Source organism: Prosopis cineraria, unplaced genomic scaffold (assembly GCF_029017545.1).
Source record: "Prosopis cineraria cultivar Desert tree isolate PC_DT_omini unplaced genomic scaffold, ASM2901754v1 PC298, whole genome shotgun sequence".
Lineage (NCBI taxonomy): Eukaryota > Viridiplantae > Streptophyta > Magnoliopsida > Fabales > Fabaceae > Prosopis > Prosopis cineraria.
In genome coordinates, this window is record NW_026555625.1 from 4,115 (window position 1) to 30,246 (window position 26,132).

Consider the following 26,132-nt stretch of genomic DNA (forward strand, 5'->3'; position numbering starts at 1 on the left):
CATAAAAAAATATGACTGCACAAAATGTCATTCGTTCAACCAATTGAAAAGAATGTGAATGAGAGCAAAGATTGCCGAGCTCAATGCTACGTCATCGGCACACCTGTTTTTCTGTGTTATAAACCATCTCAAAGAATTTCACATGCCCAATTTCTTTAATTACCAATCCTATCTCTTTCATATTTCACTTCTCAATTTTCATTCTATTTTCTCATCCAATTTAGGAAACTGAGAGAAAATGCATAGATCAGCAAGTTGGAGTCGATATTCCGAAGACTATTTCAAGCAATTCACAGCATATCAATCACCTGGAGGGCTGAAATTTTCTTCATCGACCACAGATGACACCAATCTACCAATATATGATCCTGTGGTAGAGTTAACGAAGAAGGAGAAGGCTCGCATTAGATTTGCTGAGAATGCAGTGCACATTATTCCTTTGTGCTCTTTGCTTGTGCCATCGTTCTTTGGATTTTCTCAAATCCATCAGGTTCATAATTTTGACCTTTACGTGTTTATGGATTTTAAAGTAATGCTCCATTTGATTGATCTAGCTAGTTTCCCCCCCGTAGAAATGAATTTTTTAGCCCCTAGATTGGAATTAAATATCAAGAGTGAGATAAGAATTGATCGTATATGAAGTTTAATGAGTATTCCATTCTTAATTTCAATTAGATCATGTAGTTTCTAATATTTAGAAAGAAAACAAACAAAAAGAATGTTCCCATATGAATTCTCTCCATCAGTGTTATGCTTGTTATCCAGTTTTTTTTTTATCCAACATTTAAATTTTTTATTTTTAAAATCATCCTCTTAAATGCTCATAAGACTTACAATTGGGATATCTATAAATTAACACTTACAACTCGTCTTTTAATAAAATTTTCTGGGATCTAACTATTGTTAAATTAATCCCCCGAGGCCTAAGTGTTATTCCTATTAAATATAAAGAATTTATTTGGTTATATTCTCTTAAGTAAATTATAATTTGATGTACAAGTTTAGCTTTATTAAATTATTGATTTTGATGTTGTTGAATTGTGTTTGTTTGTTGAATAGATGTGGCATTTAAAGGAGATCCATTGGGACCTGAAATTGAAAAATTGAACATTGACGGTGAAATTGAGCATCATAGCAATGTTCTCAAATGGGGATAGTAATTTCAAGATAAGCTTCCATAAATAAACCTGAAGCTCAAGAAGTTTCTATAATTAAAGAGAATTCGTGAGTGAAGTCAAAATTTGATTAAAAAGATGACATATTTGCATTGTATATTTAACAATTTCAAAATTATTGTATATTTATATTATTCTTTATCTTTATATGTAATTTACTGAACCTGATTAGCATTAGCATTAGTATTAGTATTAGTATTGAATCTAAATCTCCTGTATTTAGCTGAATTTTGAGAAAAAAAATAAAATATTGATAATCAAAATACATGCTATTGAATTTTTACCTGAAAAATCTATATCTATACTAATATAAAGTGAAGCCATGGTAATACATTTCATTTAATTAATTAAGAAATGTGAACGTTAAAAGTTCAGGTAAAAAACGAACGTTAGCATTTGTAATTACTTTGACGAGAATTTTTCCTAGATTTACTTCTTTTTTGGCCAAAATTTACTCATCAATATATTATTAAATTACAAGTAATATTAAATTACCGATTTAGTTTAGATTGATGAGCACGCAACCGCGGGACACCCGGACGCCTTTTTTCTTGTCTGTGAAGACACAGCGGTTAACAAAATTGACGCTCAATTTTTACCGCGGAAAGTCCCAAGGACACGCTTTCCGGGGCTCACCCTGAGTCTTGCCTTTATTAATCTTTTGGTGAAATTCCCAAACTGGCCTTTCTTGGGCGAGACTCCGCCTCCCGGTTACAGTTTACTGCATTTGATCGTGTTTCACTTTCCTGCAACCCCGCCTTTCTCGCTGACTGTGACTGTTCCGGATTCTTCGATTCGAACCGCTTCAACGGCCTAGCAAATGACTCTGATGACTCCTCCGCCACGAGATGTGATCACAAATGCCTTTTTCCTCCCCTCTGTTCTTGGCTCTCTTTCTGTAGCGTTTGCTTTAGTTCCAGAGCAATAGATAATCGAAGCGGTTTTGATGTTCATGTTGCCTTTTCTGCTTTGAAAGCGACCATAATTTCTACCTGACTCGCCAATGTTTTGCTTAGTTATTTGGGTTTTTGGTCACTGGATTGGGTTTCCCCATTTGACTTTGTTTTCTACAGCAGCAGGAGGACGATGAGATGCTCGTTCCGTACTCCGACTTTCCAGAGGGTCCTCAACCGATGGATGGTAAATGCTTCTGATTTCTGGATGTCACTTCGAGGTTGCTATGTGGAAGTTCAGTCGCTGACTGTGCATGATGATAATACCAGCGCGAAAGTGATCTTCCTTACTGTCATCAGATCATACGTATTTTTTAGGGCTGTCGGTTTAGTGTTTTGGCCAACCATGCTTTGTGTGAATTGAGCGCTAGGTTTAATGAACACCAAGTAGTTAGCTATGTTCTTTTATTTTTGGCAACTTAGCAATGTTTATTTTGTTGTATTTCTGTTGGCCGGCTATGTTTCATATGTTCCGGAAGTGCTTGGGTTGCTAAGGCTGTTATTCGGGATGGAATGTGGATATTACTCTGTGCAGATATTCTCGGGGTCTTGTCTTGTTTATTCGGTCCATTTAAAATTAAGAAGATCTAAAACTTTCTCTTTTGTTTTATAAATGGTTTAATCGTATGTATAATCGGTTGAGTTACTTATTTTAATGGTTTCGCATCTTTATGTTTCGCCTTGTAGTTGTCCAAGCGGAAAACATGAGTGCACGGAGATTAACTTGGACCGTTTACAATTTTTCCAGGCTTACAAATAAACTCTGTTCTGACAGTTTAGATGTTGGGGATTGCAAATGGTATGTTGATATTTGCCAGTATTATTTTTGGGTGGATTAATATCTTCCAATATTACTTTCTTGGTAAATTGCTATCTGCCATTGTTTATTAGCTGTTAATGTGGCTATTAGTGTGTATGAATGCTAAATTAAGCTGTTCGTGCCTGTTGGTTTTGATTGTAATTAAATTGCAATGAACAGGCGGATACTTGTACTCCCAAAAGGGAACAATGCTACTGGTCATTTGTTGATGTATCTGGATGTTGTGGATTCATCAACACTTCCATATGGGTGGAGTAGATATGCTCAGTTCAGCTTGACCATTGTTAATCAAATTCTTTATAAATACCCAATCAGAAAAGGTACTTTCTATGTGGCAGGTGTTCTTCAACGGCTTTTCCTATTGCTACGTGTAGTAAGGAGCTTAGTTAAGTTTTACTTCTTTAGGTGGGGTGGATTTATGCATGAAGGAGAGCATTGCAGCATTTTTCTTCATATACACTGCAACATAAGCTGAAATGGAGCTCACGAATGCAAATTTTATAATTCTCATCTTTTATACTTGGGTAATTTAGCATAGCCAATTGATGCTATATAGATAAGCATTTCAGTTTTATCTTCCTTTGAACCCACACTTTTTATATTTTCTACTAGACTTTGTTAGTTGTTAATTGTGGGCCTATTTGTTTTAGCTTATTTTATGAAAAATCACTTTTTTTTGGAAAAAATATATTTAGTGAGCTTTTATGATGCTTGCTTAAAATTTTGAAATAATTAGAATACGATTTCTAATTATTTTAAGAAGCCACTCATGAAAAATTTAATGTAATAGATGGGAGAGAGTATTTTAACAAGGTGAGATGCATGAAGGTATTATAAAATTTTAAAATAATATAATAATATATTTGTTTTATGAAACAAAAATCAAGGAAGATATCATAAAATTTAAAAATAACTAATTAATAATTAGTTTTTTATTATTGTAACCAAACATAAAATAATATTTGTTTTTCTTTATAAAATATCTATACAATTAATCTCTTTTCATAAAATCTCTAAACTATATAAAAATAATTTATTTTTTAATCTCAAACAAATGGGTTCTATGTCGATTAGGAAAGCGAAGATTACAATTCAACTTATTTGGTCACTTTTAAAAATAGTTAGTGATAATTCAGAGTATATTGCTCTGATGTTTCATTTTTTATACTTTCTTTTCGATTTTGTTAGCTGTTAATTATGTCAGTTATGGAAGTGACGGTTTCAATTCAACTTATTTGGTCACTTTAAAAAATATTTAGTTATTAAACAGAGTATATTGCTCTGATGTTTCATTCGTTCAAGTGTAGAATAATACTAAGATTTAAGGTCCAAGTAGTTTATGGAGATGCAACTCAATTCCCTAATCTCTGGAGTACAATATCTAATGAATCACAAAACAATAAATCTGAGTCAGTGAGCGTTAGGCTCAATGGGTACAGTCTTCAACATTTAGAAAAACAGTTTATCTGAAAAATCCACTGTACAAGCAGTAAACAATATGGTTTGATGCTTTATTTACTAATTGAAATGTGAGGATTTTAATAATTAATTACAATCATGTTCGTGGTGGCTGCTACAATAAGAGTATGTTGGTGAAACTATGGTGAAGCTAACACTAATATGAGATATAGTGTGGTTCAGACAGCTATTTCTTATTCATTCATCAAGTTGAGAATTATATACAAGCATAGGAATCAATCTGATCCCATATACTGAGCCGAGGATATCGAAAGAGAATAAAAACAATAAACTCAATATCTTTGACTATTCTACCCAATATTCCCCTCATAAAGGACACTAAATATTTACAATAATTACAATTCTACCCCATACTCCCCCTTAAGTTGGATCATAGATGTCAGTCATATCCAACTTGCTTATACAATTGTTAAAAACTGGCCCATGAAGTCCTTTTGTCAAAACATCCGCAGCCTGCAGTGTGGTTGGCAAATATATGAGAGATGGTTCCTTCTTCCCACTTTTTCCTTTATAAAATGCCTATCTATCTCCACATGCTTGGATTTTTCATGCTGTACAGGATTCAAAGCCATACTGATAGCTGCCTTGTTGTCACAGTAAAGCTTTAGTGGGGATTCTACCTTGACCTGTATTTCATCCGTTATGCGCCTTAACCACAATTCTTTCGTTATTCCTTGAGTTAAGGCCCGCAGTTCAGATTCAGCACTACTCTTGGAGGCCACTTTTTGTTTTTGACTCTTCCAGGTTACCAAATTTCCCCATATAAATGAGCAATAACCAGAGGTGGGTCTTCTATCTGCATGAGTTCCTCCTCAATTTGCATCTGTATAGATCTCTATAGTTCTTTGTTTTGTCCTTTTAAAAAACAATCCTCTTCTAGGAGTCCCTTTTAGATATCTGAGAACTCTGTATGCTGCTTCCATGTGTTTCTTCTTCTTCGGATCACACATATACTGACTGGCTATACTAACTACAAAGGCTATATCAGGTCTAGTGTGAGAAAGATATATTAGTTTTCCTACCAGTCTTTGGTACCTGTCTTTGTCAACTAGTTCATCATTTCCTTCTTCATCATCGTCTTCCTCATCTGAGACATCTTCCCTTTCATCGGGTTCATCCTTTTTGAGTGTCTTCTTTCTCTTCTTCACCATAATTGGTGTGTCTATCGGTTTACAGCCCAGCATTCTAGTTTCAGTTAAAATATCCAGAATGTACTTTCTTTGAGACACATAGATCCCTTTCTTGGACCGTGCAACTTCCATTCCCAGGAAATATTTTAGTTTCCTGAGATCTTTAACTTCAAATTCTCTTCCAAGAGCTGCCTTGACTCTACTGATTTCTTCCTCATAATCTCCTGTAATGATTATATCGTTAACATATATGATAAGAATACATCTCTTACCACTCTCATTTTTAACAAACATTGTGTGATTAGAAAGGCATTGCTTGTAGCCTTTGGTCTTCAAAACTTTGTAGAATCTATCAAACCATGCTCTTGGGGATTGCTTCAACCCATAGAGTGATTTCTTGAGTCTGCAAACCTGTCCAACTTTCTCATCTCCAAATCCTGGGGTAAAGTCAAATATACTTCCTCTTTCAACTCTCCATTCAAGAAGGCATTTTAATGTCTAATTGATGAAGCTGCCAATCAAGATTCACTGCAATCGATAATAACACTCTGATATTGTTTAATTTAGCTACGGGGGCAAACGTTTCTTTATAATCCAAACCATTAGTTTGTGTAAATTCCCTTGCAACCAATCTAGCTTTGAGTTTGTCTAGATTACCATTGGCATCATCCTTGGGAGTAAACACCCACTTGCATCCAACCACTTTCTTCCCTTTAGGTAGGTCCACAATTTCCCATGTGTCATTTTTCTTGAAGGCTTTCATTTCTTCCAAGACTACATTCCTCCATCCAGGTACCTTTAGTGCTTCATGTATGTTATTGGGAATTTTCACCCTGTCAACATTAGCAATAAATGTGCTGTACCATGGAGAAAGAGCATTATAGCACACATACTTCTGTATAGGGTGTTGGGTACAAGATCTAGGTTGCTTCCTTACAGCAATTGGTAGATCTAAATCATCTGCAATCATCTCTTCACCTGTCTCCACCTCAACAGCCCCCTCATCATGTTCTACTTGGTTGGGTTCAAGAACTTCCACCGGGTTTGATTTTGGAAGTGCATCAGGCAAGATGGTGCTATTATCATGTTTTCTCTTTCGTTCATAAACTAGTGTATAATCCTTGCTTCTACCTGTTGAGACAGAAGGAGTTTAGGTTTCGGGTAACACAATAGGTTCAAGGACTCTCTCCCCTCACTTGCCAAAAACTGATATTCATTATTCCTCCTGCTCATATTTATATATTATTTTTATGTAAATTATACTCTAAATTTGAAAAGAAGTTGAGACACCTAAATCTGAAATGCCGTGGTCTCTCATCCCCCCCCCCCCAAGGTTTTTGTTCCCATCGTTATCTCTCTGGATCTCTCAAGCCAAAGCAATTGCTAGTTGCTGGTCGTTCCTCTCTCCTGCTCATTGTTCCTAGATGAGCTTATTCTTATTGTCCTTGAATCTGCCATGTTGTTCTTAAATCAGTGTCACTGTTTATTTTCAGGTTTGTAGTTTGTTGATGTTCCCAAATCTCCCTATCTCAGATCTGCTTGTGTGGCTTCCATCATTCTTTGATGTTGTCATGGTTCTCATCATTTTATATATCTGCATATGCTCTTGCCCAGTGGATCTTTTTCTTAGATGTTGACGTCTTAAGCAGCAATCTTCTCACTTTAATATGTATGTTATTTTTTATTGCTTTTGTTATCTATGGCTTGATTGTCTTTGTTGATTTCTGAGCATTGATCATCTACCTGTTTGTTTAAGATAAAAAAAATGATTTTTAGATAGTTTAAAGATTATATAAAAAGAGATTATTTTGTAGAGATTTTATAAAAATCCAGACATTATTTTATATTTGGTTACGATAATAAAAAAAGTGATTATTAGTTAGTTATTCTTAAATTTTGTGATATCTTTTTTTGTTTTAATTCTTGTTTTATAAAAATGATTTATTATTTATTATTTAAAATTTTATTATATTTTCGCATATCGCCTTTTTAAAACATTCTCTCTCATCAAAGTAGCTTTTTAAAATAATTAGAAATCTTTTTTTTTTTTTTCAGATTTTGATTATTTTCTGAAGTTTAAACAAACATCATTAAAACTCAATAGATTTTTTTCCCCAAAACATAAGTGATGTTTCAATAAAAAAAGCTGAAGCAAGCAGGCCCCTAATTTGGTTGGTTGGTTTGTTGTGATTATAACTAATGAAAGGGAGAGAGAAATAAGAGACTAATAACATTATGGGGTTTGCCCATCTGCGTCACCCAACATTGTGATTTGATGTATTTTATTTGTTTATTTGATCATTCCTCTCTTCCACCCTCTTTGTGATGATTAATCTGGATTTCCAAAATTATTACTCTCCATCTTCTTCATATATTGATGTGTGTGTGTGTGTGTGTGTATTTTTTCTTCTTCTGTCAGTTCCCTAGTTGGCCTTTTTGTTTAACTTATCTGTATGACACGCCTTTTGACGCTCACTGTGAATGCTTCCTTATTCTTGTCTTTATTAACTATGGATGACAGAAGTTTCTCATTTCTCACTGCTATTGTCAGTGGTCGAAAACATGCTTCAGGCAAGAACCAAAATAGGTATAGCCAGAAAATGGAAGAGAAGTTTTGTGAAATCAAAATATATCTTCACAAATTAATAAAGGCGAAGGGAAATCTTAGTAGAAGATGAGCATGGATCTTAAACTCATAACTAATATACTATACTAATATATCCAAGGCGAATCTCCACCAATAAAGAAAATACTGATTTTATTTCCAGATGATTTTTGCATACTTCGAACCTCAATATTTATAGCTAAAAAATGATTCATGACTCCCTAAAATTCAGACCCACTAACGCATGACTTAGGAGATGTAAATTAACAAACTTGACTATGTTTAGTAAAAGTATTTAAAATAAAATACTTAACTCAATGAATAATCCTAACAGACTCCACATGCTCCTAAACTTGTGCTGCACTTAAACTAACCACTAAAAATAAATATTAATAAAATAAATTCAGAATAATTAAATTCCACAAATTCACTGGCACATGACTTCTTAATTGGTACTCTATCAGTTTCAGAGTCTGTTGAAAATGTGTTTTAAGTCTTTTTTTTCCCCCCCCTAAGGAATGTGTAGCCTTTAATATGCTGCTGTGTTAGTGTCCCACTTTAAATCTCTGTTTTTAGCTTCGTTGAATGCTATTTATGCCAGAATAACAGTTTTATCATTTTAAGTGGTTAATTTTATGTTATAAATTTAGGGCGAAATTTTATATTTAAAGTACGTTAATATTTACATATAAAAGATAAATATAAGATAGAAATGTCTTATAATATAAAAGAGGAAGATCAAAATTTAAAATATTAGAAGGGATAAGAAATTTCTTCCATATTTAAGATATTATTTGATTATATAAGATATTATTTATATAGTTTAGATATCATTTTGTTTTAATTGTGATTGCCTACTTCACTTTGCATGTGTCTTTTTTAGCGCCTCTTGCCTTGGCATTTGATAGGTATGGTGGTTTGAATTCGTCTTTTGCCTTTGACTACATTGGCTGTTATTTGACTCCGTTAGTGAGGAGTATCTGATGCTTGAGTAATTGTTACATGGCTACCTTTGAACATTTCCATGAACGTTGCGATTGTCTCCTACACCTTGAACTAGCCAACGTCTTTGTGGAACGTTGAACAAATAGTAGCATAGATAAGGGCAAGTGTTATTGCTATGGAGAACAATTCTCCCTAGGGCATCTTTGTGCATCAACTTCATCCAAGATAGCGTGGGACTCATTGTGGAGCCCTATTCCTTTGTTGTAAGTTCTTGAAAAGATATCTAAGTGAAATCACCCGGTCCTTTTTCAGTTTCATGCTCATCAACCTCTTCTCTGTCATCAGCACCATCATTGGAATTTTTGAACTCCATCAAAGCAAAAGAGGGACTTTTGCAATGGTGGTTGGGAGGAATTTCTCAATGCAGCGAAAACACAACTCCCATCAGCAAATTTTTCAATGGTGGTTCATTAGGAACGGTGGCTAAGTGGGTGGCACTCCATACTCACAATGGATTCTGGATCTGATACCAAAACGATAAGATCTAAGATATATAAAGTAAGAAGAAGGGAAGGTTTATCATAAAACTTATAAAGCAAGTGGAATCTCCAATACAAAGGTAGTGAAATACATAAAATGTGCCTACTGTCTCTAGTCTCTCTACAGTACTTCTATTTGTACTGGAACACGACACATGACTGGAAATTACCTGAGAGTACACATGTTACTACTTTGAATGACCTGGTCAGACCTCTCCCCCACTCCCACTCCCACTACTATTTGGGTCATGTAGTACTCTATCATTAGCATTGCATTCTTTTGTGATATTATCTAATTATTTCTGGTTTCTGTAGGTAAAGTCTTTTTTATATATTATTTTGTGTACTGTGAAACAGGTTGATTTATCCCATCCAGATGCCGAAGTTAGATTGCTTGAAGTTTTTTCTCATAAAATTTACAAGGTGCTGGATATTGCTAAATCATTACCTTTTTCTTTCAAAATATACCTTTACTTAACAATATTAGAATTTCCTTGAACAGGTTTTGGGGGTATGGTATTGTTATTGTTTTGTGCTCTTCTTGCATTTGCTTAAAAGCCAGCATTCAGGCGATTGATTCCCCCATGATATGTTGGGATTCAGGAGAGTGGAGGGGGGAAGGGGCTGGAATGTTTGATTTAGAATTTCCCCTTTTATGTTACTTATAAGGAGGGGAGGAGAATTCATTAATCCTTCAAAATCATCCGCCCTTCATGCTAATTTTTCCAGTTTTAGAGATTTGGAGGAAAAAACCAATAAACTGTTTTATTGTCCATTATTTTTTAGAATTGCAATAATATTATATTAAATCATTGTAACTAGTATTTGTGTTAGATTTTTTTTTTTTAAATTAATCTGCAAACCATTCTAGTTTTCCTTGATTTTGAATTCGGTTGTTGTAGTTTTTGTTTTAATTAAATCCTTATAGTTTGATTGATTAAATGCATTAGTCCTGAAGGTTAAATTATAAATGAATTATTAACTTTTCCAAAACAAAAGCTCTTTTAAAATTTATAGAAAAAATGAATTAATACTTTTAGCCAAAAAAGCAAAAATAAAATTTTTATTTAATACTTTGTTTACTTTTTATTGATTTTTTATGAAGATCATATATATATATATAAGTTATTTGGAAAACATAACCTAATTATATAAATTGAGTTATAACAATTATGTAATTAATTCTAAAGTTATATAACCTTTTAATAAAAATATAAAAGTGCATAATTTTTTTTAAAAGATCTTCCTATTGCTGATTAGTTTCTATTATAATTTTATGCTCTACCAGATTTTCCCTCTTAGCGAAAAGATTGAGACTATTAATGATCAATATTGGACATTAAGGGCTGAGGAGGTAAATATCTGTTGTCTGTATCCGCACAGATTATTTTGAATGCTTGCCTATTTGATGTGTGGTTTGGATGGATGGATGGATTTATTTATGATGACTTGAATTGGTTGATATTATAATCGGCCATTAGGCATATCTATGCTTCTGTCAAAAATAGGGTTATAGTGAAACTGAACTTCTAGTAAAAAAAAATTTTATACACTGCTATGATTTTTTGAAATTTTGTGATGAGTGCATTCAGTTTTTGATGTACTAGAAAAATGAACTTACATGTGTGTCTGCATGAAATATTAAACTTGGAAGAAAAGGAGATAATAAAAATCGATGAAGAAAGTGTACTAGAAAATAATTATTACTGTATACTTACTTTTAAGTTTATGCATATGAGAGTGCTTGTAGAGGATTGGTATTTTGTTTTCGAACTGTTGGGTTAACATTTAAAGATGGTTTTATCTAAGGCTGGTGATAACATTTTAAATTTTAATGGCAAGATTGTCATTATATTATCATTTGTCTGTGGCATTCAACTATTATTATTGTCCTTTCAATCCCTCCTTCATGTTTTTCTTCTATTCTTTTTTTAATACAGCTATCTAATACCTGATACTACCGACTTACTCCCTCTGGTCCTATTTGTAGGACACTTTCTAGTAGTAATTTTTAGTCCAAAATGTAGGATGCCTTGTAATAATTAAATCACTTTTTCAATTTTATCCTTTCTTGATTAACATGGAGGTATTTAATGTAGTTATATCATTATTTAAAGCTAAGGGTAAAAATAAAATTACATCTCATTTTTTATGATATTAAGGAAAAAAACTTATTTTTTTAGGATGCATAAAATGGTTGAAAGTGTCATATAACAGGGATTGGAGGGAGTATTATTCTTCTGCTGGTTTAAACTAGATCTGCTTATCTTGTTCTATGATTAGTAATGAGGAAATCAATGTAGGATTTAGCAGAGTACCCACCTAACGGATATGTTACCCTAATTGTCCCTATTTTTGTTGTTGATGTCCATCACCTGGACATTTTATTTGATGACTAAAATTAAATTGTCCAAACTGCTAATCCTTGTAGACTCATTTGATCCGTGAGAATGAAATTGAATTTATTGACTTATGGTTCTGGGTAAGTACATGAACATACCCCTAAAATGATCCCAACTATACATTGCTTGATTTTAAATCATTAACCTCTCAAGTTGTTAGGCAATACGCTGTAACTAGTCAAACCTCTTTATTAGTGAAATATGCCAAACTGCCATTTTTTTTTTTTTTACGGGGGTGGGGAAGGAGGGGAGATGTTTCATAGTTCACTAGCACCTCTTTGTTATGATATGGTTTTACCTTTTGACCTTGGAGCACTATTCCTTTTCTTTTTAGCTTCTTGCTATGAAGTTGTATTTTTATTTCTCTGTGCTGCAGATTCCTGAGGAAGAGAAAAAGCTTGGCCCTCATGATCGGTTGATCCATGTTTATCATTTCATCACAACTCAAAATCAGGTATTCTTAGTTAGTAGTTTATATTAATATTTTGCTGCTTTTACCTGATCACCTAATAATATTTTGCTTTATTTACTGCAATTTATTTGTTTTGTTTCATTTTGATGGGGTGATTTTGGTGGTTTTTGGGGATGACAGGATAAGCAGCATTTTCAGAATCTTGGAGATCCATTTCTCTTGATGATTTCTGAGGGTGAGACCTTAGCTGAAGTCAAATTGCGAATACAGAAGAAGTTGCGAGTTCCTGATGAAGAATTTTCCAAGGTATTTATTTACTTCTAAATGCATGCACGTATGTGTTGTAAATTCATCTTTACTTCTATATACGGTGGTTAAATGTAGTTACTAATATGCGCAATGAAGACAAATAGAAGACACAGTTAAAAGTTGATACTGTACTGATTATTGTGGTATGATGGGTTTTTTTTTTTGGAAGTTAGGGATATATTATGAATAAATATTATTTGAAGTTAGTTTAGACATTTTCTATTATATAATGTTTACGTTATTTTTCTATGTTGTTGAGTGGCCCTTAAGTTTAGGAGTAGTAAATGGTTACGGTACTTGTAGATGAAGTTAATACTTTTATATTTGTATTTATTTTTCAGGTAGTTATTCTCCATTATCTAAGTTATGGGTTAATGGGAGTCTTTTGAGGAGTTATTAGTTATTTTTCTATCTATAAATATTGAGCTTCATAGCATGTAAAAATAATTTGGAATTAAAATGATTTATTTATATTTGTGGAGATTCACCTTGGCTTTATTAGTTGTGTGAGTTTAAGATCCTTACTCATTTTCTATTAAATATTTTCCTTCTCTTTATTAATTTATGAAGTTAGATTCTAATTTCATAATTTGATAGAGACTTCTCTTCCTTAGTTCTCTTTACCTATCTTGATCCTATCAAAAGTATAAAATATCCAAACACAAGAATCAAAATATAGAATCTGAATCTAAATAATCTCTTCCAATTAGGCTGCATTCCTTCCCCTAGCTTGAGGATTAAGCAACACATAATGGAATTTAACAATAAAAACATTGCTGTCAGATAAAGTTTCTTAGGAGGTATTCCGTTGTGGACAGATTGTTATGAAGGAAAGAACACGCACGAGAACATGATTATGTCAAGGATCGGCAGAGTATTTATAGCTAGTGACCCCTGGACATACTGCTTCTGTTACTTAACAGAAGTTGTTACACGTATTAATTATTGACTAATGAACAGAATGTCTAGATAAGAGGGAAGTTACTAGTATTTTGGAAGAGAGATTGGGAGATTAGATCATGCCCCAAGTGGAAAAGTGTTATAAATTTGTAATTAGGACATGATTAGTTATAAGTTTAGTATATTAGTTAGTTAAATATAGCCATTGGGATGAGCCATTGGGAAGGGATGGCTCGAAGGTCTATATATAGGCCAATGATTGTATTTTGATGGTTATGATTAGAAAAGACGTATCATTCAGCAACCCCCTCTACCTCTCAATTTCTCTCAACCTCTTCTATTTAATCTCTCATTCCTCTCTGCGCTACCTACCTTCCTGTTCTTCTCTCATCTTTTCCCTGATCTCTCTCTAATTTCTATCAATCCAAATTATTCCTACGCATCAGTGGTATCAGAGCGGACGTTCCTTGGCGTCTCTCTCTTTCATCATCACAGTCCATAGTCAAGACTTGAAGATAGATTAAACAAAGCAGACATCAAATGGAAGATTGTTTAGTCAAGATTGAGGAAAATAATGGCAAGATCGATGTTTTAACTGACCTGGTTGATGGGCTTTCCCAACAAATCCAGTTATTGGTATCGGAGCGAGATGTTGAAAGAGAGGGCAACCACCGAAACAGACAGAACGTTGATCGTCATCATGAGCATGAGGATCATCGACGCAGAGGTGGGTATGAATGCAGAGAATATAAGAGACCCACTTAATTTACAAAAATGGAGTTCCCAAGGTTTACTAGGGAAGATGCTCTCGGCTAGCTCTTGAAGTGTGAAAGGTACTTTAAGCTTGATGAGACACTAGGAGTCCAAGATCAAGATTGCGAGTATACATTTTGACCCACGAGCCTTTCAATGGCATCAAGGGTACGATAAGACATGGGAGGGCGTGCGACCAACCTAGGATGAGTATGTGGAAGAGATTAAGGATCGCTTTGGGCTCTTGCACGAGATACTGATGAGTGATTTAGCTCGCCTGAAGCAACATGGAACTTTGGCTGACTACAATGACAAGTTCAATATGATCTCATGCAAGCTTTAGTTGCGAGAAGAGCATTTAGTGGACATATACTTATCAGGTCTTCGAGATTAATATGAGGGGCCTATTCGTCTCTTTAAGCTTAACACCTTGAGAGAGGCTCAAAAACTTGCCAGGATGGAAGAATTGATGACTAAAAGACAGATCGAGAAGAGGACTCAAAGTAAGAGTGGTGGGTACGTGGCAGATACACCTTCGGCCACCCTACCTTCAAACCAGAACACATGGGCGTCCAATAAGAATACTTTAACAAATGGTGGAGCCCACTTGAAAGAAAAACCAGCATCTTTATCAATAAAAAATGCTTCTCTCAGTCAAAAAGCAAGCAGAACTCATACGAAAGTCCTTTCGGCTGAAGAAGAGGCTGAACATAGAAGCAGAAACTTGTGCTTTTACTACCATGAAAAATTCTCCCGAGACCACAAATGCCCGCAGAGACAAAAGTTGCAGTTATATTTTATTGAAGTTCAAAATAATTTTGAAGAAGATGATCAAAGCGAAGAGCCCATTAAGATAGAAGAAAATGAGGATAAATCTTTCATTTCTCTCCATGCCATTGGTGGAGTGGATAGTGTTTCTTCAATGAGGCTCACAGGTTACTATGGAAAGAGGCAGCTCCAGATTTTAATCGATAGTGGTAGCACTTATGACTTTTTGGACTCTAATGTGGCAAGAAAGCTGGGATGGCAACCTGATGGAACTCATGAAACGTGGGTGGCAGTGGCTGAAGGAAGAAGGCTTAGAGTGCATGGCATTTAGGAAGGACTTAAATGGAGAATGCAGTGCTTGGAATTTTCTTTTGATTTTAGAGTTCTTCATCTGCAAATTTATGATTTAGTTCTTGGGCTTAAATGGCTCAAAAGTATTAAAAATGCTTTCTGGGATTATGAGTCTCTAACTATGTCTTTTTTGGCTTGAAGGTAAAATGTGCAAGCTTCAAGCTATGCCTCCTAATACCCTACAAGTAGTGCAACCAAAGAGGGTGGAAATTAAGGATTTTTCCACTAACCAAGTATTTTTGCTGCAAGTAATACCAAAGGGACTTGAGAATATGGAAGTTTTGGCTGTACAGACCTGTGCAGAAATTTCAGAGGAGATTAATTCTACATTGCAAGGGTTTTTTGATCTTTTTGAAGCACCCAAGGGATTACCACCTTTTTGTGAAGGGCATGATCACTCTGTTGTCCTTCAAGAAGGCACCAATCCTGTAAATTTCAAGCCCTATAGACATCCATCAGCTCAAAAAGACATTATTGAAGGATTAGTCAGGAATTACTACAAATTAGGGTAATACAACAGAGTTCTAGTCCATTTTCTGCTCCAATTGTTTTAAGTCAAAAAGAATGATGGTATGGGAGGATGTGTATAGATTATAGGGAATTGAATAAAAAGACAATGAAGAACCAATACCCTATTTCCTTAGAGGAAGACCTCTTTGATGAGTTAAGTGTTGCAAAATGGTTTACAAAATTGGACTTGAGAGCTGGTTATCATCAAATCCGAATGGTGCCTCAAGATGTTTCAAAGGCTGCTTTTGAGACACACAGTGGGCATTATTAATGGTTAGTTATGCCATTTAGTCTAACTAATGTTCTGGCAACTTTTCAAGGGGCTATGAATAGTATATTCTGTCCTTATTTGAGGAAGTTTGTGTCAGTTTTTTTTTTTAAATGATGTATTAATCTATAGTTCTAACCTCAATGATCATGTGTTGCACCTCAAAGAAGTATTTTCTATTTTGTGACAACATTAGTTTTTTATTAAAAAAAGCAAATATTCTTTTGCAGCAAGTGAAGTTGAGTATTTAGGTCATTTAATTGGTGGTGGACAAGTCCAGACAGATCCCAAGAAGGTTCAAGCAATGGCTGAATGGCCTAGACCCACAAATGTTAAGCAATTGAGGGCTTTTTTGGGGCCGGCTGGATGCTATAGAAGGTTTGTCAAAGGCTATGGGGTCTTAACTAAACCACTAACTCTCCTCCTTAAGAAGAATGGATTTGAGTGGTCAAATGCAGCTGCTGCAGCTTTTACTAAACTCAAGGAAATCCTTATTTCTGCACCTATACTCACCCTTCTAGATTTTTCAAAACAATTTATAGTTGAAACTGATGCGTGTGTAGTAGGAATAGGGGCTGTTCTAATGCAATCAGGTCAACCAATTGCTTATTTTAGCAAGGGATTGGCTGAAAGGCATCAAAAGCTCTCGGTATATGAAAAGGAATTGATGGCTGTGGTCTTGGCTATGCTTCATTAGCATCAATACTTGGAAAGGCAGAAATTTATAATACGGTCAAATCAGCAAAGCCTGAAATATCTGCTTGGGCAGAAGTTAAAGACAAGCTTTCAGATGTTTTGGGTTGCTAAATTAGCTATTTTGGGTTGCTAAATTAGCTGGCTTTGACTAAGAGATTCAGTACAAGAAGGGTAATGAAAATTCTGTTGCAGATGCTCTCTCTAGAATACCCGAACAGCAAGTAATGTAGATGGTTTTTAGACACATCGTCACCAAAGTTGCTTGAGAAAATCAAGGGAAGTTCAGATGTGGATGCTCTTATTACAGAAATCTGGAAGAAAACTCAAGAAAATGATGGAGTGTGGGGTCATTTTTCTTGGGATGGCAGCTTATTAAGGTGAAAAGGGCAGCTAGTGATAGGTTCTGATCCTCTTTTGAGGCGGCAATATTAGAATGGCTCTATGCTAGCCTACAAGGAGGTCATTCAGGAATCCAGGCTACATATCAGAGGGTTAAAGCCTTATTTTGGTGGAAAAAAATGATAAATGATATTTCTGGTTTTATAAACAGTGTGATACATGTGCTAGGTGTAAGTACGAGACTGTTGTTGCCCCTGGATTATTACAACCTTTGCCTATTCCTAGCAAGCTATGGGAGAGTATCATTGTGGATTTCATTGAAGGACTCCCTAAATCCTTTGGTAAGGACACTATTTGGGTAGTAATTGATCGTATGAGTAAGTATGCAGACTTTTTACCACTTACTCATCCCTTTTCAGCTTCTATTTTAGCCCAAATTTTTATGGATCAAGTTTATAAATTACATGGGGCACCATCTGAAATTATTAGTGATCATGACCCTTGATTTGTTAGTAGGTTTTGGAAAGAGTTTTTGCAGGTTTTGGGGGTCAAGCAACTTCTTTCCACTGCTTATCACCCTCAAACGGATGGGCAATCTGAAGTGCTTAATCGTTGTTTGGAAACTTACCTTTGATGTATGTGTTGGGAACAGCCCAAACAGTGGAGTAAGTGGTTGTCTCATGTGGAATGGTGGGATAATACCACTTTTCACACAGCAACTAAGGTTACTCCCTACAAGCTTCTATGTGGTCAGAAATCTCCTCTCCATTCTCCTTATTTACCTCATAATAGTGTGCTAGATGCTGTGGACAGGTCATTTACAGCAAGAGAAGACATGGTAGCTATTCTCAAACATCATCTTCATTGAGCTGCGAATATGATGAAGCAAAAGGCAGATTCACACAAATCTGATCGTGAATTTGCAGTGGGACAATGGGTTTTCTTAAAGTTACAGCCCTACAGACAACTTTCTGCAGCTTCTAGGAGTATAAAAAATTAGATCCTACATATTTGGGTCCTTACAAGGTGATTCAAAGAATTGGGGCAATGGCGTGCAAGTTAGAACTACCACCAGATTCCAGAATACACATACCCTTTCATGTGTCTCTATTGAAGCTGTGTCCTAATTCTAAAGTCAAGCAGAGGCATCCACCTCTCGACTGGCCTGAGGTACCTCTAGTTTTAGAACCTAAATGCATTTTACGGAAGAGAGTTGGTCAGAAAAGGAGGAGGATAATTACTGAAATTTTGGTCAAGTGGAAGCAGTTACCAGAGGAGGAAGCATCTTGGACAGCTTTGCATCAATTCCAACGACAGTTTCCCCAGTTTGTCATCACTAATCCTTGAGGGCAATGATCTCTTTGAGGGGGGTATTGTTATAAATTTGCAATTAGGATATGATTATTTATAAATTATAGTATATTAGTTAGTTAAATATAGCTGTTGGGAAGGGATGGCTCGAAGGTCTATATATAGGCTGATGATTGTATTTTGATGGTTATGATCAGAAAGGACGTATCATTTAGAAACCCCCTTTACCTCTCAATTTCTCTCAGCCTCTTCTCTTTAATCTCTCATTCCTCTTTGCTCTTCCTACCTTCATGTTCTTCTCTCGTCTTTTCCCCGATCTCTCTCAAATTTCTATCAATCCAAATTATTCCTACGCATCAAGAAGTTTAGATATTTGGAAGCAATTAGTGAAATTGATAGAGATGTTGCATATAGAATACGAGCTAGATAGTTTGAATGGAGAAAAGTTAAATGAGTTATTTGTGATTGAAAGTTACCTAACAAACTCAAAAGTTTTATCGAACTGCTACAAAATCAGCTATGTCATATGATAGTGAATGTTAGGCTTTAAAGGGACGATAAGATTATAAAGTTGAAGTAGCTGGGATGAGAATGTTGAGATAAATGTGTGGGCATACATGAAAACATAAAATTCAATATGAGCATATACAAGAAATAGTAAACATGGCATCTATTAAGGAAAAAATGATAGAAAATCGTTTGAAATGTTTTAGATATGTATAGAGAAAGTTGTGGGAGGCATCGGTAAGGAGAGTGAAACAGATAACCTTGAGTTCTATAAAGAGGGGTAGCGGAAAACTAAAAAGAAAACTTATACAAATTGTTGAATGAGACCTCTTGGTTAACAATATTCTTAAGAACTTAGTTGATAATAGAGTATAATAGCATTATGCAATTCATATAATCAACTCTACCTAGTGGGATGTGGCTTCTTGTTGTTTTTTGTTGTTGAACAGAATACAACCCTCTGGACGCATGGCAAAGTCTTGCGCTCGTGTAACACAGATCCACGACCCTACTCCAATCCATGTCCTCAAATGTGCTCCAAGCTTGCTTGTCATAATGAACGGAATTGCCAACACATGAATGGGTTTTCGGATCTGTTCTTGTTTTGTTTTTTGTTTTCTTTTTTTTTTTGCCTTTTAGTTTTGCTTTTTTTTTTTAGCGACCTCACAGATTCTTGTCGTCTTTACTCTGCTAATTCAGGAAATAACAGTGTACTTTTGGCTACTGTTACATGTAAAACTGAAAGGACAGTTTGAGGGGGCATTATTTTTCTAGTTTCAGAAGTACTGCTTGACTGATCTGTTTGATCCATGTTCCCTTTGGTGTGGGGCTTTCAAGTTTTATGTTGAACGAATTTGGTTTTCTGAAAGGATATCACACAAGTGTGAGTGCGCCTCATCTTTCTAGTCCCAGAATGATTGCTGGATGATCAGTTTGATCCATGTTAACTTTAGTGTGGGGCCTCTTAACTTTTATGTTGAATGAATTTGGTTTTTTTTTCTATGGATGATGTAATTATTCTATTGTCCTTTTGCCAGTGGAAGTTTGCTTTTTTTTTTTTTTCACGTGGTCGTCCAGAATACCTTCAAGATTCAGATATAATTTCAATTCAATTTCAGGTGTTTTCTCTTTCTTGTGGTTTGCCTTTCCCTTTGATTGTGTGATAGGTGCTCAGAATAATTAAAATAAGAATAACTCTATTAGGATGATATAGAACAAGAATCTCGTTCTATATTTCTCTTAATAGCCACGCTCAGGAGAATCTCCAAAGGGTTTAAAAGACTATTTTATTGATAAACTGATATGATAGCTTCTAAGTTGCTAGTCATATTTATAATGCTAAATACAATCTAAAATAATGGATAAAATCTAGATAACTAGATAACTAAATAACATCTCCTATAATCTAAAATAACTAAATAACTAAATAATATCTCCTATAATCTAAAATACTGAATAAAATCTAAATAGATAAACTACTAGATCTAAATAAAATCTAAAGAATAAAATCTGACTAAATAAAATACTAAATCTAAAGAAATATCAAATACGGAGCAAAATAAACAATGAAATCAATCTGAATTTATCTTTTGACGCTTTCTTCTTGGATAAGTCTTCATGAGAATATTATCTGGAATCTTATCATTACCCTCCCCTTGAAAACTCAACTTGTCCTCAAGTGGAAAGGAGGGAAATTGAGTGTGCAAGAGATCGTAGTCCTCCCAGCTGGCTTCTTCCACAGGTCGGTCATGCCATTCTACTAACAGTTCAAGCGACTGATGACGAGTCCATCGGTGATCTAAGATTCGGTGAGGCTTTACATGTAACTCAAAATCAGCAGAAAGCGGTAAGGGGGCGGGTGTGAGTGGTGGATCTATCCCTGTAGCTTGGTGCACAAGAGAGACATGGAAGATAAGGTGAATACGAGCCTCTGCCGGAAGTTCCAATTCATAAGCCACTTTGCCAATCCTACGAAGAATCTTGTACGGGCCAAAGAAGCGAGGTGATAATTTTTCAAACTTTCGCTTGGTAAGCGATTGTTGGCGAAAAGGCTGTACTCGTAGCCACACAACATCACCAATATTATACTCAACTTCCCGTCGATGCTTGTCAGCATAAGCCTTCATTCGATCTTGAACCTTGCGCAAATCGTCCCTCAGAAGCTTGAGCATTGCATCTCTGGTCTCTAGTTGTTCTTCTAGTTCAGCCACAGGTGTTTCACCCTTTATATAAGGAAGTAGGGGAGGAGGATCTCGCCCATAAACCAACTTGAAAGGAGAATGTTTGGTTGATGTATGATGACTTGTGTTGTACGAGTATTCAGCCCAGCAAAGAAATTTGTGCCAAGACTTGGGTTGCTCATGTGCAAAACATCGCAGATAGGCTTCCAAACCGCGGTTGACTACCTCTGTTTGACCATCTGTTTGGGGATGGTAGGTAGTACTCATCTTTAACTTAGTCTGGCTCAATCTAAATAATTCTTGCCAGAAGGAACTCATGAAGATAGGGTCCCTATCAGAGATGATTGAGCGAGGTACCCCATGTAGTTGGATAATTTCCTCACAAAAGATTGTGGCCACCTTCTTAGCAGTGTAAGGGTGCGCGAGAGCAAGAAAATGGGCATACTTACTCAACCGATCCACTACTACTAAGATGACCTCAAAACTGCCAGACTTTGGAAGACCTGTGATATAATCTAGTGAAACGTCCTCCCAAATTTGCGAGGGTATAGGTAAAGGTTGAAGAAGTCCGGTTGGTGCTAACGTTTGGTACTTATTTTGTTGACAAGTGGCACAATGTCGCACATAGGCCTTCACATCTGCTTTCATTGCGGGCCAATAGAAATTCTCCGAAAGGCATTTAAATGTTTTAAGAAAGCCGCCATGTCCCCCAATAGTAGTCGAATGGGCTTCTGCTAGTAATTTTGGTCGCAATTGTGATGAATAAGGAATGACTACTCGGTTGTCATAGAAAAGTTTTTGATTAACCAGGTGAAATCTAGGTCGGGATGACGGATCTTTCTGCAAAGCCTGCATTATTTCGTTAGTGAAGGGATTCGATGCCAACTCAAGGGAGAGATTATCCAACTCAGAAGCAAAAGGTACGGCCAATTGAAAAAATCTGCATGCTGTGGACGTCTTGACAATGCGTCTGCCCCGCTTAACTCTCACATCTTTGCATACTCGATTGCACCGTACAATACTGCTATCCCCAATTTGGACTCCAAATGCAGAAATATAATGAGTAGGAAGACGCAGTTCTTGTACCAATGAGTCTGATATAAAATTATGAGTAGACCCACTGTCTACTAATAATAGCACTTCTCTTGTAAGCAACATGCCTTTAAGTTTCATAGCTGACCCTGTGTTGCTACCCAGTATAGCATTTAATGAAATTTCTGCCCCTTCTGTCCTTATTTCCTCGGGTTCACCATCTTCAAGAGGAAGGGCAACCTCATCGCCTTCCTCTGTAATCTCCATGAGGGAGAAGGATCCCCGGCAGCGGTGCCCAGGCCGAAAGAGGTCACCACATCGGAAGCACAGCCCCTTGTCTCTCCTGTGTTGGTGTTTGAAATCCATGGAGGAGTTTTTGGTCGACACTACGCTGGCTGATTTGGGTCCCGATAGCGTTGATGTCCTCTGCGAAGACGTCGAGAAGGTAACTTCAGCGTATTTTGGGTCACGTGCCCCAGGTGTGCTCGGGTTAGGATAGCGGGTTTGGGTCTGGATCAAGCTGGGTCTCGTCCGGGTAAGCTGCGTTTTGCTTTCGATCTCCAAAGCCAGACTTACTGCTCTGTAAACTGATCGTGGTTTATGGATTCTGACATCTGATCGTAATTCTTCTTTTAACCCATTCAGAAAAACGCCGAGCAAGCAGTGCTCCGGCCAATTCTTGACTCTCGACGATCGTTTGGCGAACTCTGTGCGATATTTCTGAACTGAACCTTCTTGTCTAATGCTGCAAAGAAATTCATCCGGATTTTGGTATTCAAGTGGTCCGAAATTCTCTTGGAATGCTGTCACGAGCTCGTCCCAGTAGTTGAGTGTTCGTTCATGACTGATCCATGCGAACAGTTCTAGTGCGTCACCCTCCAGTGCCAGTGAGGCTACGTCCACCTTCTCTTCTTCAGGTGTGTTGTAATACTTAAAGTACTTCTCAGCCTTTAAGATCCATCCCCGTGGATTACCTCCACTAAACTTTGGGAATTCAATTTTGGTGCGATGAAATCTGGTGCGCCTGCGATTTTCTTGCTCGTCTTCGCTCTCTTCATCTTCATAATAGTGCCTGCGGCGTGCTTCTCCAGGTTTGTTGTTTTTATTGATTGCTGAGGCTTCGAGTGCTTCTACCTTCTCTTTTAATAAATCAAGAGTTTCGAGTTGTTGCGCGATTTTGGCCAAATGATCTGACATAAGTGAATTTGGATTTTCTGGGTCATTGTTGGACGAATTGTCAGAAAGGTTGGTTTCTTGGCCAGTACGTGTGGTAACCATGGCTCTGATGCCAAATTGATAGGTGCTCAGAATAACTAAAATAAGAATAACTCTATTAGGATGATATAGAACAAGAATCTCGTTCTATATTTCTCTTAATAGCCACGCTCAGGAGAATCTCCAAAGGGTTTAAAAGACTATTTTATTGATAAACTGATATGATAGCTTCTAAGTTGCTAGTCATATTTATAATGCTAAATACAATCTAAAATAATGGATAAAATCTAGATAACTAGATAACTAAATAACATCTCCTATAATCTAAAATAACTAAATAACTAAATAATATCTCCTATAATCTAAAATACTGAATAAAATCTAAATAGATAAACTACTAGATCTAAATAAAATCTAAAGAATAAAATCTGACTAAATAAAATATTAAATCTAAAGAAATATCAAATACTGAGCAAAATAAACAATGAAATCAATCTGAATTTATCTTTTGACGCTTTCTTCTTGGATAAGTCTTCATGGGAATGTTATCTGGAATCTTATCATTGTGTTAGTGTAAGGATTTCCTTAGAGACATTGCTTCTTTTCTGAGTTTAACATACTATCATTTTACTTTGTAGAAAAGAGATATCTATGGTGATTGGGAGCAGCAATATCTTGGATTGGAGCACACTGACCATACTGCCCCGAAAAGGTTCTTTGCAACCAACCAGGTAACGTAATATGATCTCCAGACTAAGGACCCATTTATTCAACCTTTTTTTTATGAAAAAATTACTTATTGCAAAAATACATATATATATATTGTGAAATTTTATAATGTTTGTTTAAGCTTTTAAAAAATAGAATCTAAAAAAACAAATTTCTGATTATTTTGAGAAGTTACTGAGATATCCTAAATATGAAAATCACTAAGTAATAATCACTTTTTATTATTGAAATCAAATGCAAAATAATTTCTGCTTTTTATGAAATCTTTACAAAATTAATTGTCTTTTTGTATAAGCTCTAAATCATCTAAAAGTCTCTTATTTTTAAGTTTAAACAAACAGTACTAACTCCTAAATCTATCACTGTACTTTAAGGGAGGGGATTAAAATCTTGTGGATATGATGCTTCCAGTTTAAGTAGGGTAGGATAAAACTATATATAGGTTAAGAAGTACATTAATATCCGTTGTCTTAGAGATTAATTAAAATTAATCCCGTGGATTCGTCATGTAGCTGCATGGGTTGGAGAGAAATGGTCCTTGCTGTGGTCTTTCACTTATGTAGCCTCGTCTTTGAGCTGCTGCCTTCTTGTTGATTAGTAAAGTGACTATGCTTCTGGATAATGCAATTTTCGGCCTAAAAATTGATAGGACAGGATATTTCAATTGCCTATGCACTTGATTCTGGAAATTTAAACGAAAAATGGTAATGGAAAAAAAACATTAATAGATCATTATATTGTCAGTGCCATTGTTAATTTGGAAAAAACTTTAATCCCTGAATTTTTCCTTAATTATCAATTTAGTACTTGAACTTTATTTTGAAACAAGTCGATTCCTATAGTTTCTTGCTCGGGACAACTTAATTCATACAATTCTTTATCTAGAGTCAGAGTTTGAGGACTGAATCGATAATTAAGTGAAAATTCAATAGATAAAAGTTATATATATATATATATATATATTTGTATTAATTTTGTATACAGAATTCAGACCCTACAATTATTATTTCTCAATCTAGCAGAATCGTCATACGTATGAGAAGTAAGTAAAAATCTACAACTAGAAAATTCTGAGCCATCTGGTTCAAGGCAATATGATGATATGCTGAACGCATTCGCGGCTTTCTGAAGGTAGTAGGAAAAGAATCATAGAGAAGCTGTCAATGTTGTTACGAGTGGTTCTGTCTATACATATCCGTAAGTCTTCAGCTGGGGGAGATAGCCTTGAAGCGATTTGAACTAAATTTCTCTGGAGCACTCCTCTGTGGGGATCAGGAAAATTGTATAGTGGCTATAGGTATAGTTATATTCATTTGTTTCAGGAAAATTTATAGTGGCTATGGGTATATTCTATCCGATGGGGTTATGCATATTGTTTTTGCAGGGTCATCTAAGTTTTACCCCTTCCCGCCGTATTTTTGTTTTGTTGTTAGACGCAAAATGAGTAGTTAATAGTAACATTAGTTCGGCCTCCTCTGATGCTCTGATTATCGTTTTACGTAGCTGTTGGTTACACACATGTACGCGCACCGCATGTTTTTAGCTATAGCAGCGGAATAATTTATTTAGCTTAGAATAAACAAGTAGACTAACCGTTTCTATTGGATACTCTTGTTAAACGAATTTTCCACCAATTGACTTGTAATTTATAATCATAAATAAGTACGGCACCTCATTCTGTGATGATATCATCAAAATGGATGCCCACTTGTTTATTGTTAAACTTAAACGTGATGCTCTCTGATTTCATTTTGTCACTGCCTCTGTAGAAATACACATTTAAACTCTTTTTTCGGGTGTGCAA

General features: G+C 35.5%; 1 protein-coding gene and 1 pseudogene across 7 annotated transcripts; both read left to right on the plus strand.

Annotated features, from left to right (window-relative positions):
* The first annotated feature begins 238 nt into the window (after positions 1-238).
* LOC129296291 (uncharacterized) lies at positions 239-2,804 on the plus strand (annotated as a pseudogene).
* A 336-nt stretch (positions 2,805-3,140) lies between these two features.
* LOC129296290 (ubiquitin C-terminal hydrolase 13-like) lies at positions 3,141-25,802 on the plus strand. Of its 7 annotated transcripts, XM_054934876.1 has the most exons (10): positions 3,141-3,268; positions 3,354-3,472; positions 10,004-10,069; positions 10,935-11,000; positions 12,425-12,502; positions 12,641-12,766; positions 20,210-20,290; positions 24,238-24,330; positions 25,351-25,370; positions 25,460-25,802. In XM_054934876.1, exons 2-10 carry the CDS (start codon positions 3,425-3,427, stop codon positions 25,461-25,463), a joined length of 582 nt encoding a protein of 193 aa, XP_054790851.1. In that variant the 5' UTR covers positions 3,141-3,268; positions 3,354-3,424; the 3' UTR covers positions 25,464-25,802. The 7 variants fall into 7 exon arrangements, 5 of the variants coding, with proteins under 5 accessions (XP_054790851.1, XP_054790852.1, XP_054790850.1 ...); XM_054934877.1 differs by lacking the exon at positions 25,351-25,370; XM_054934875.1 differs by lacking the exons at positions 25,351-25,370; positions 25,460-25,802 and adding an exon at positions 24,841-25,342.
* Positions 25,803-26,132: the final 330 nt, after the last annotated feature.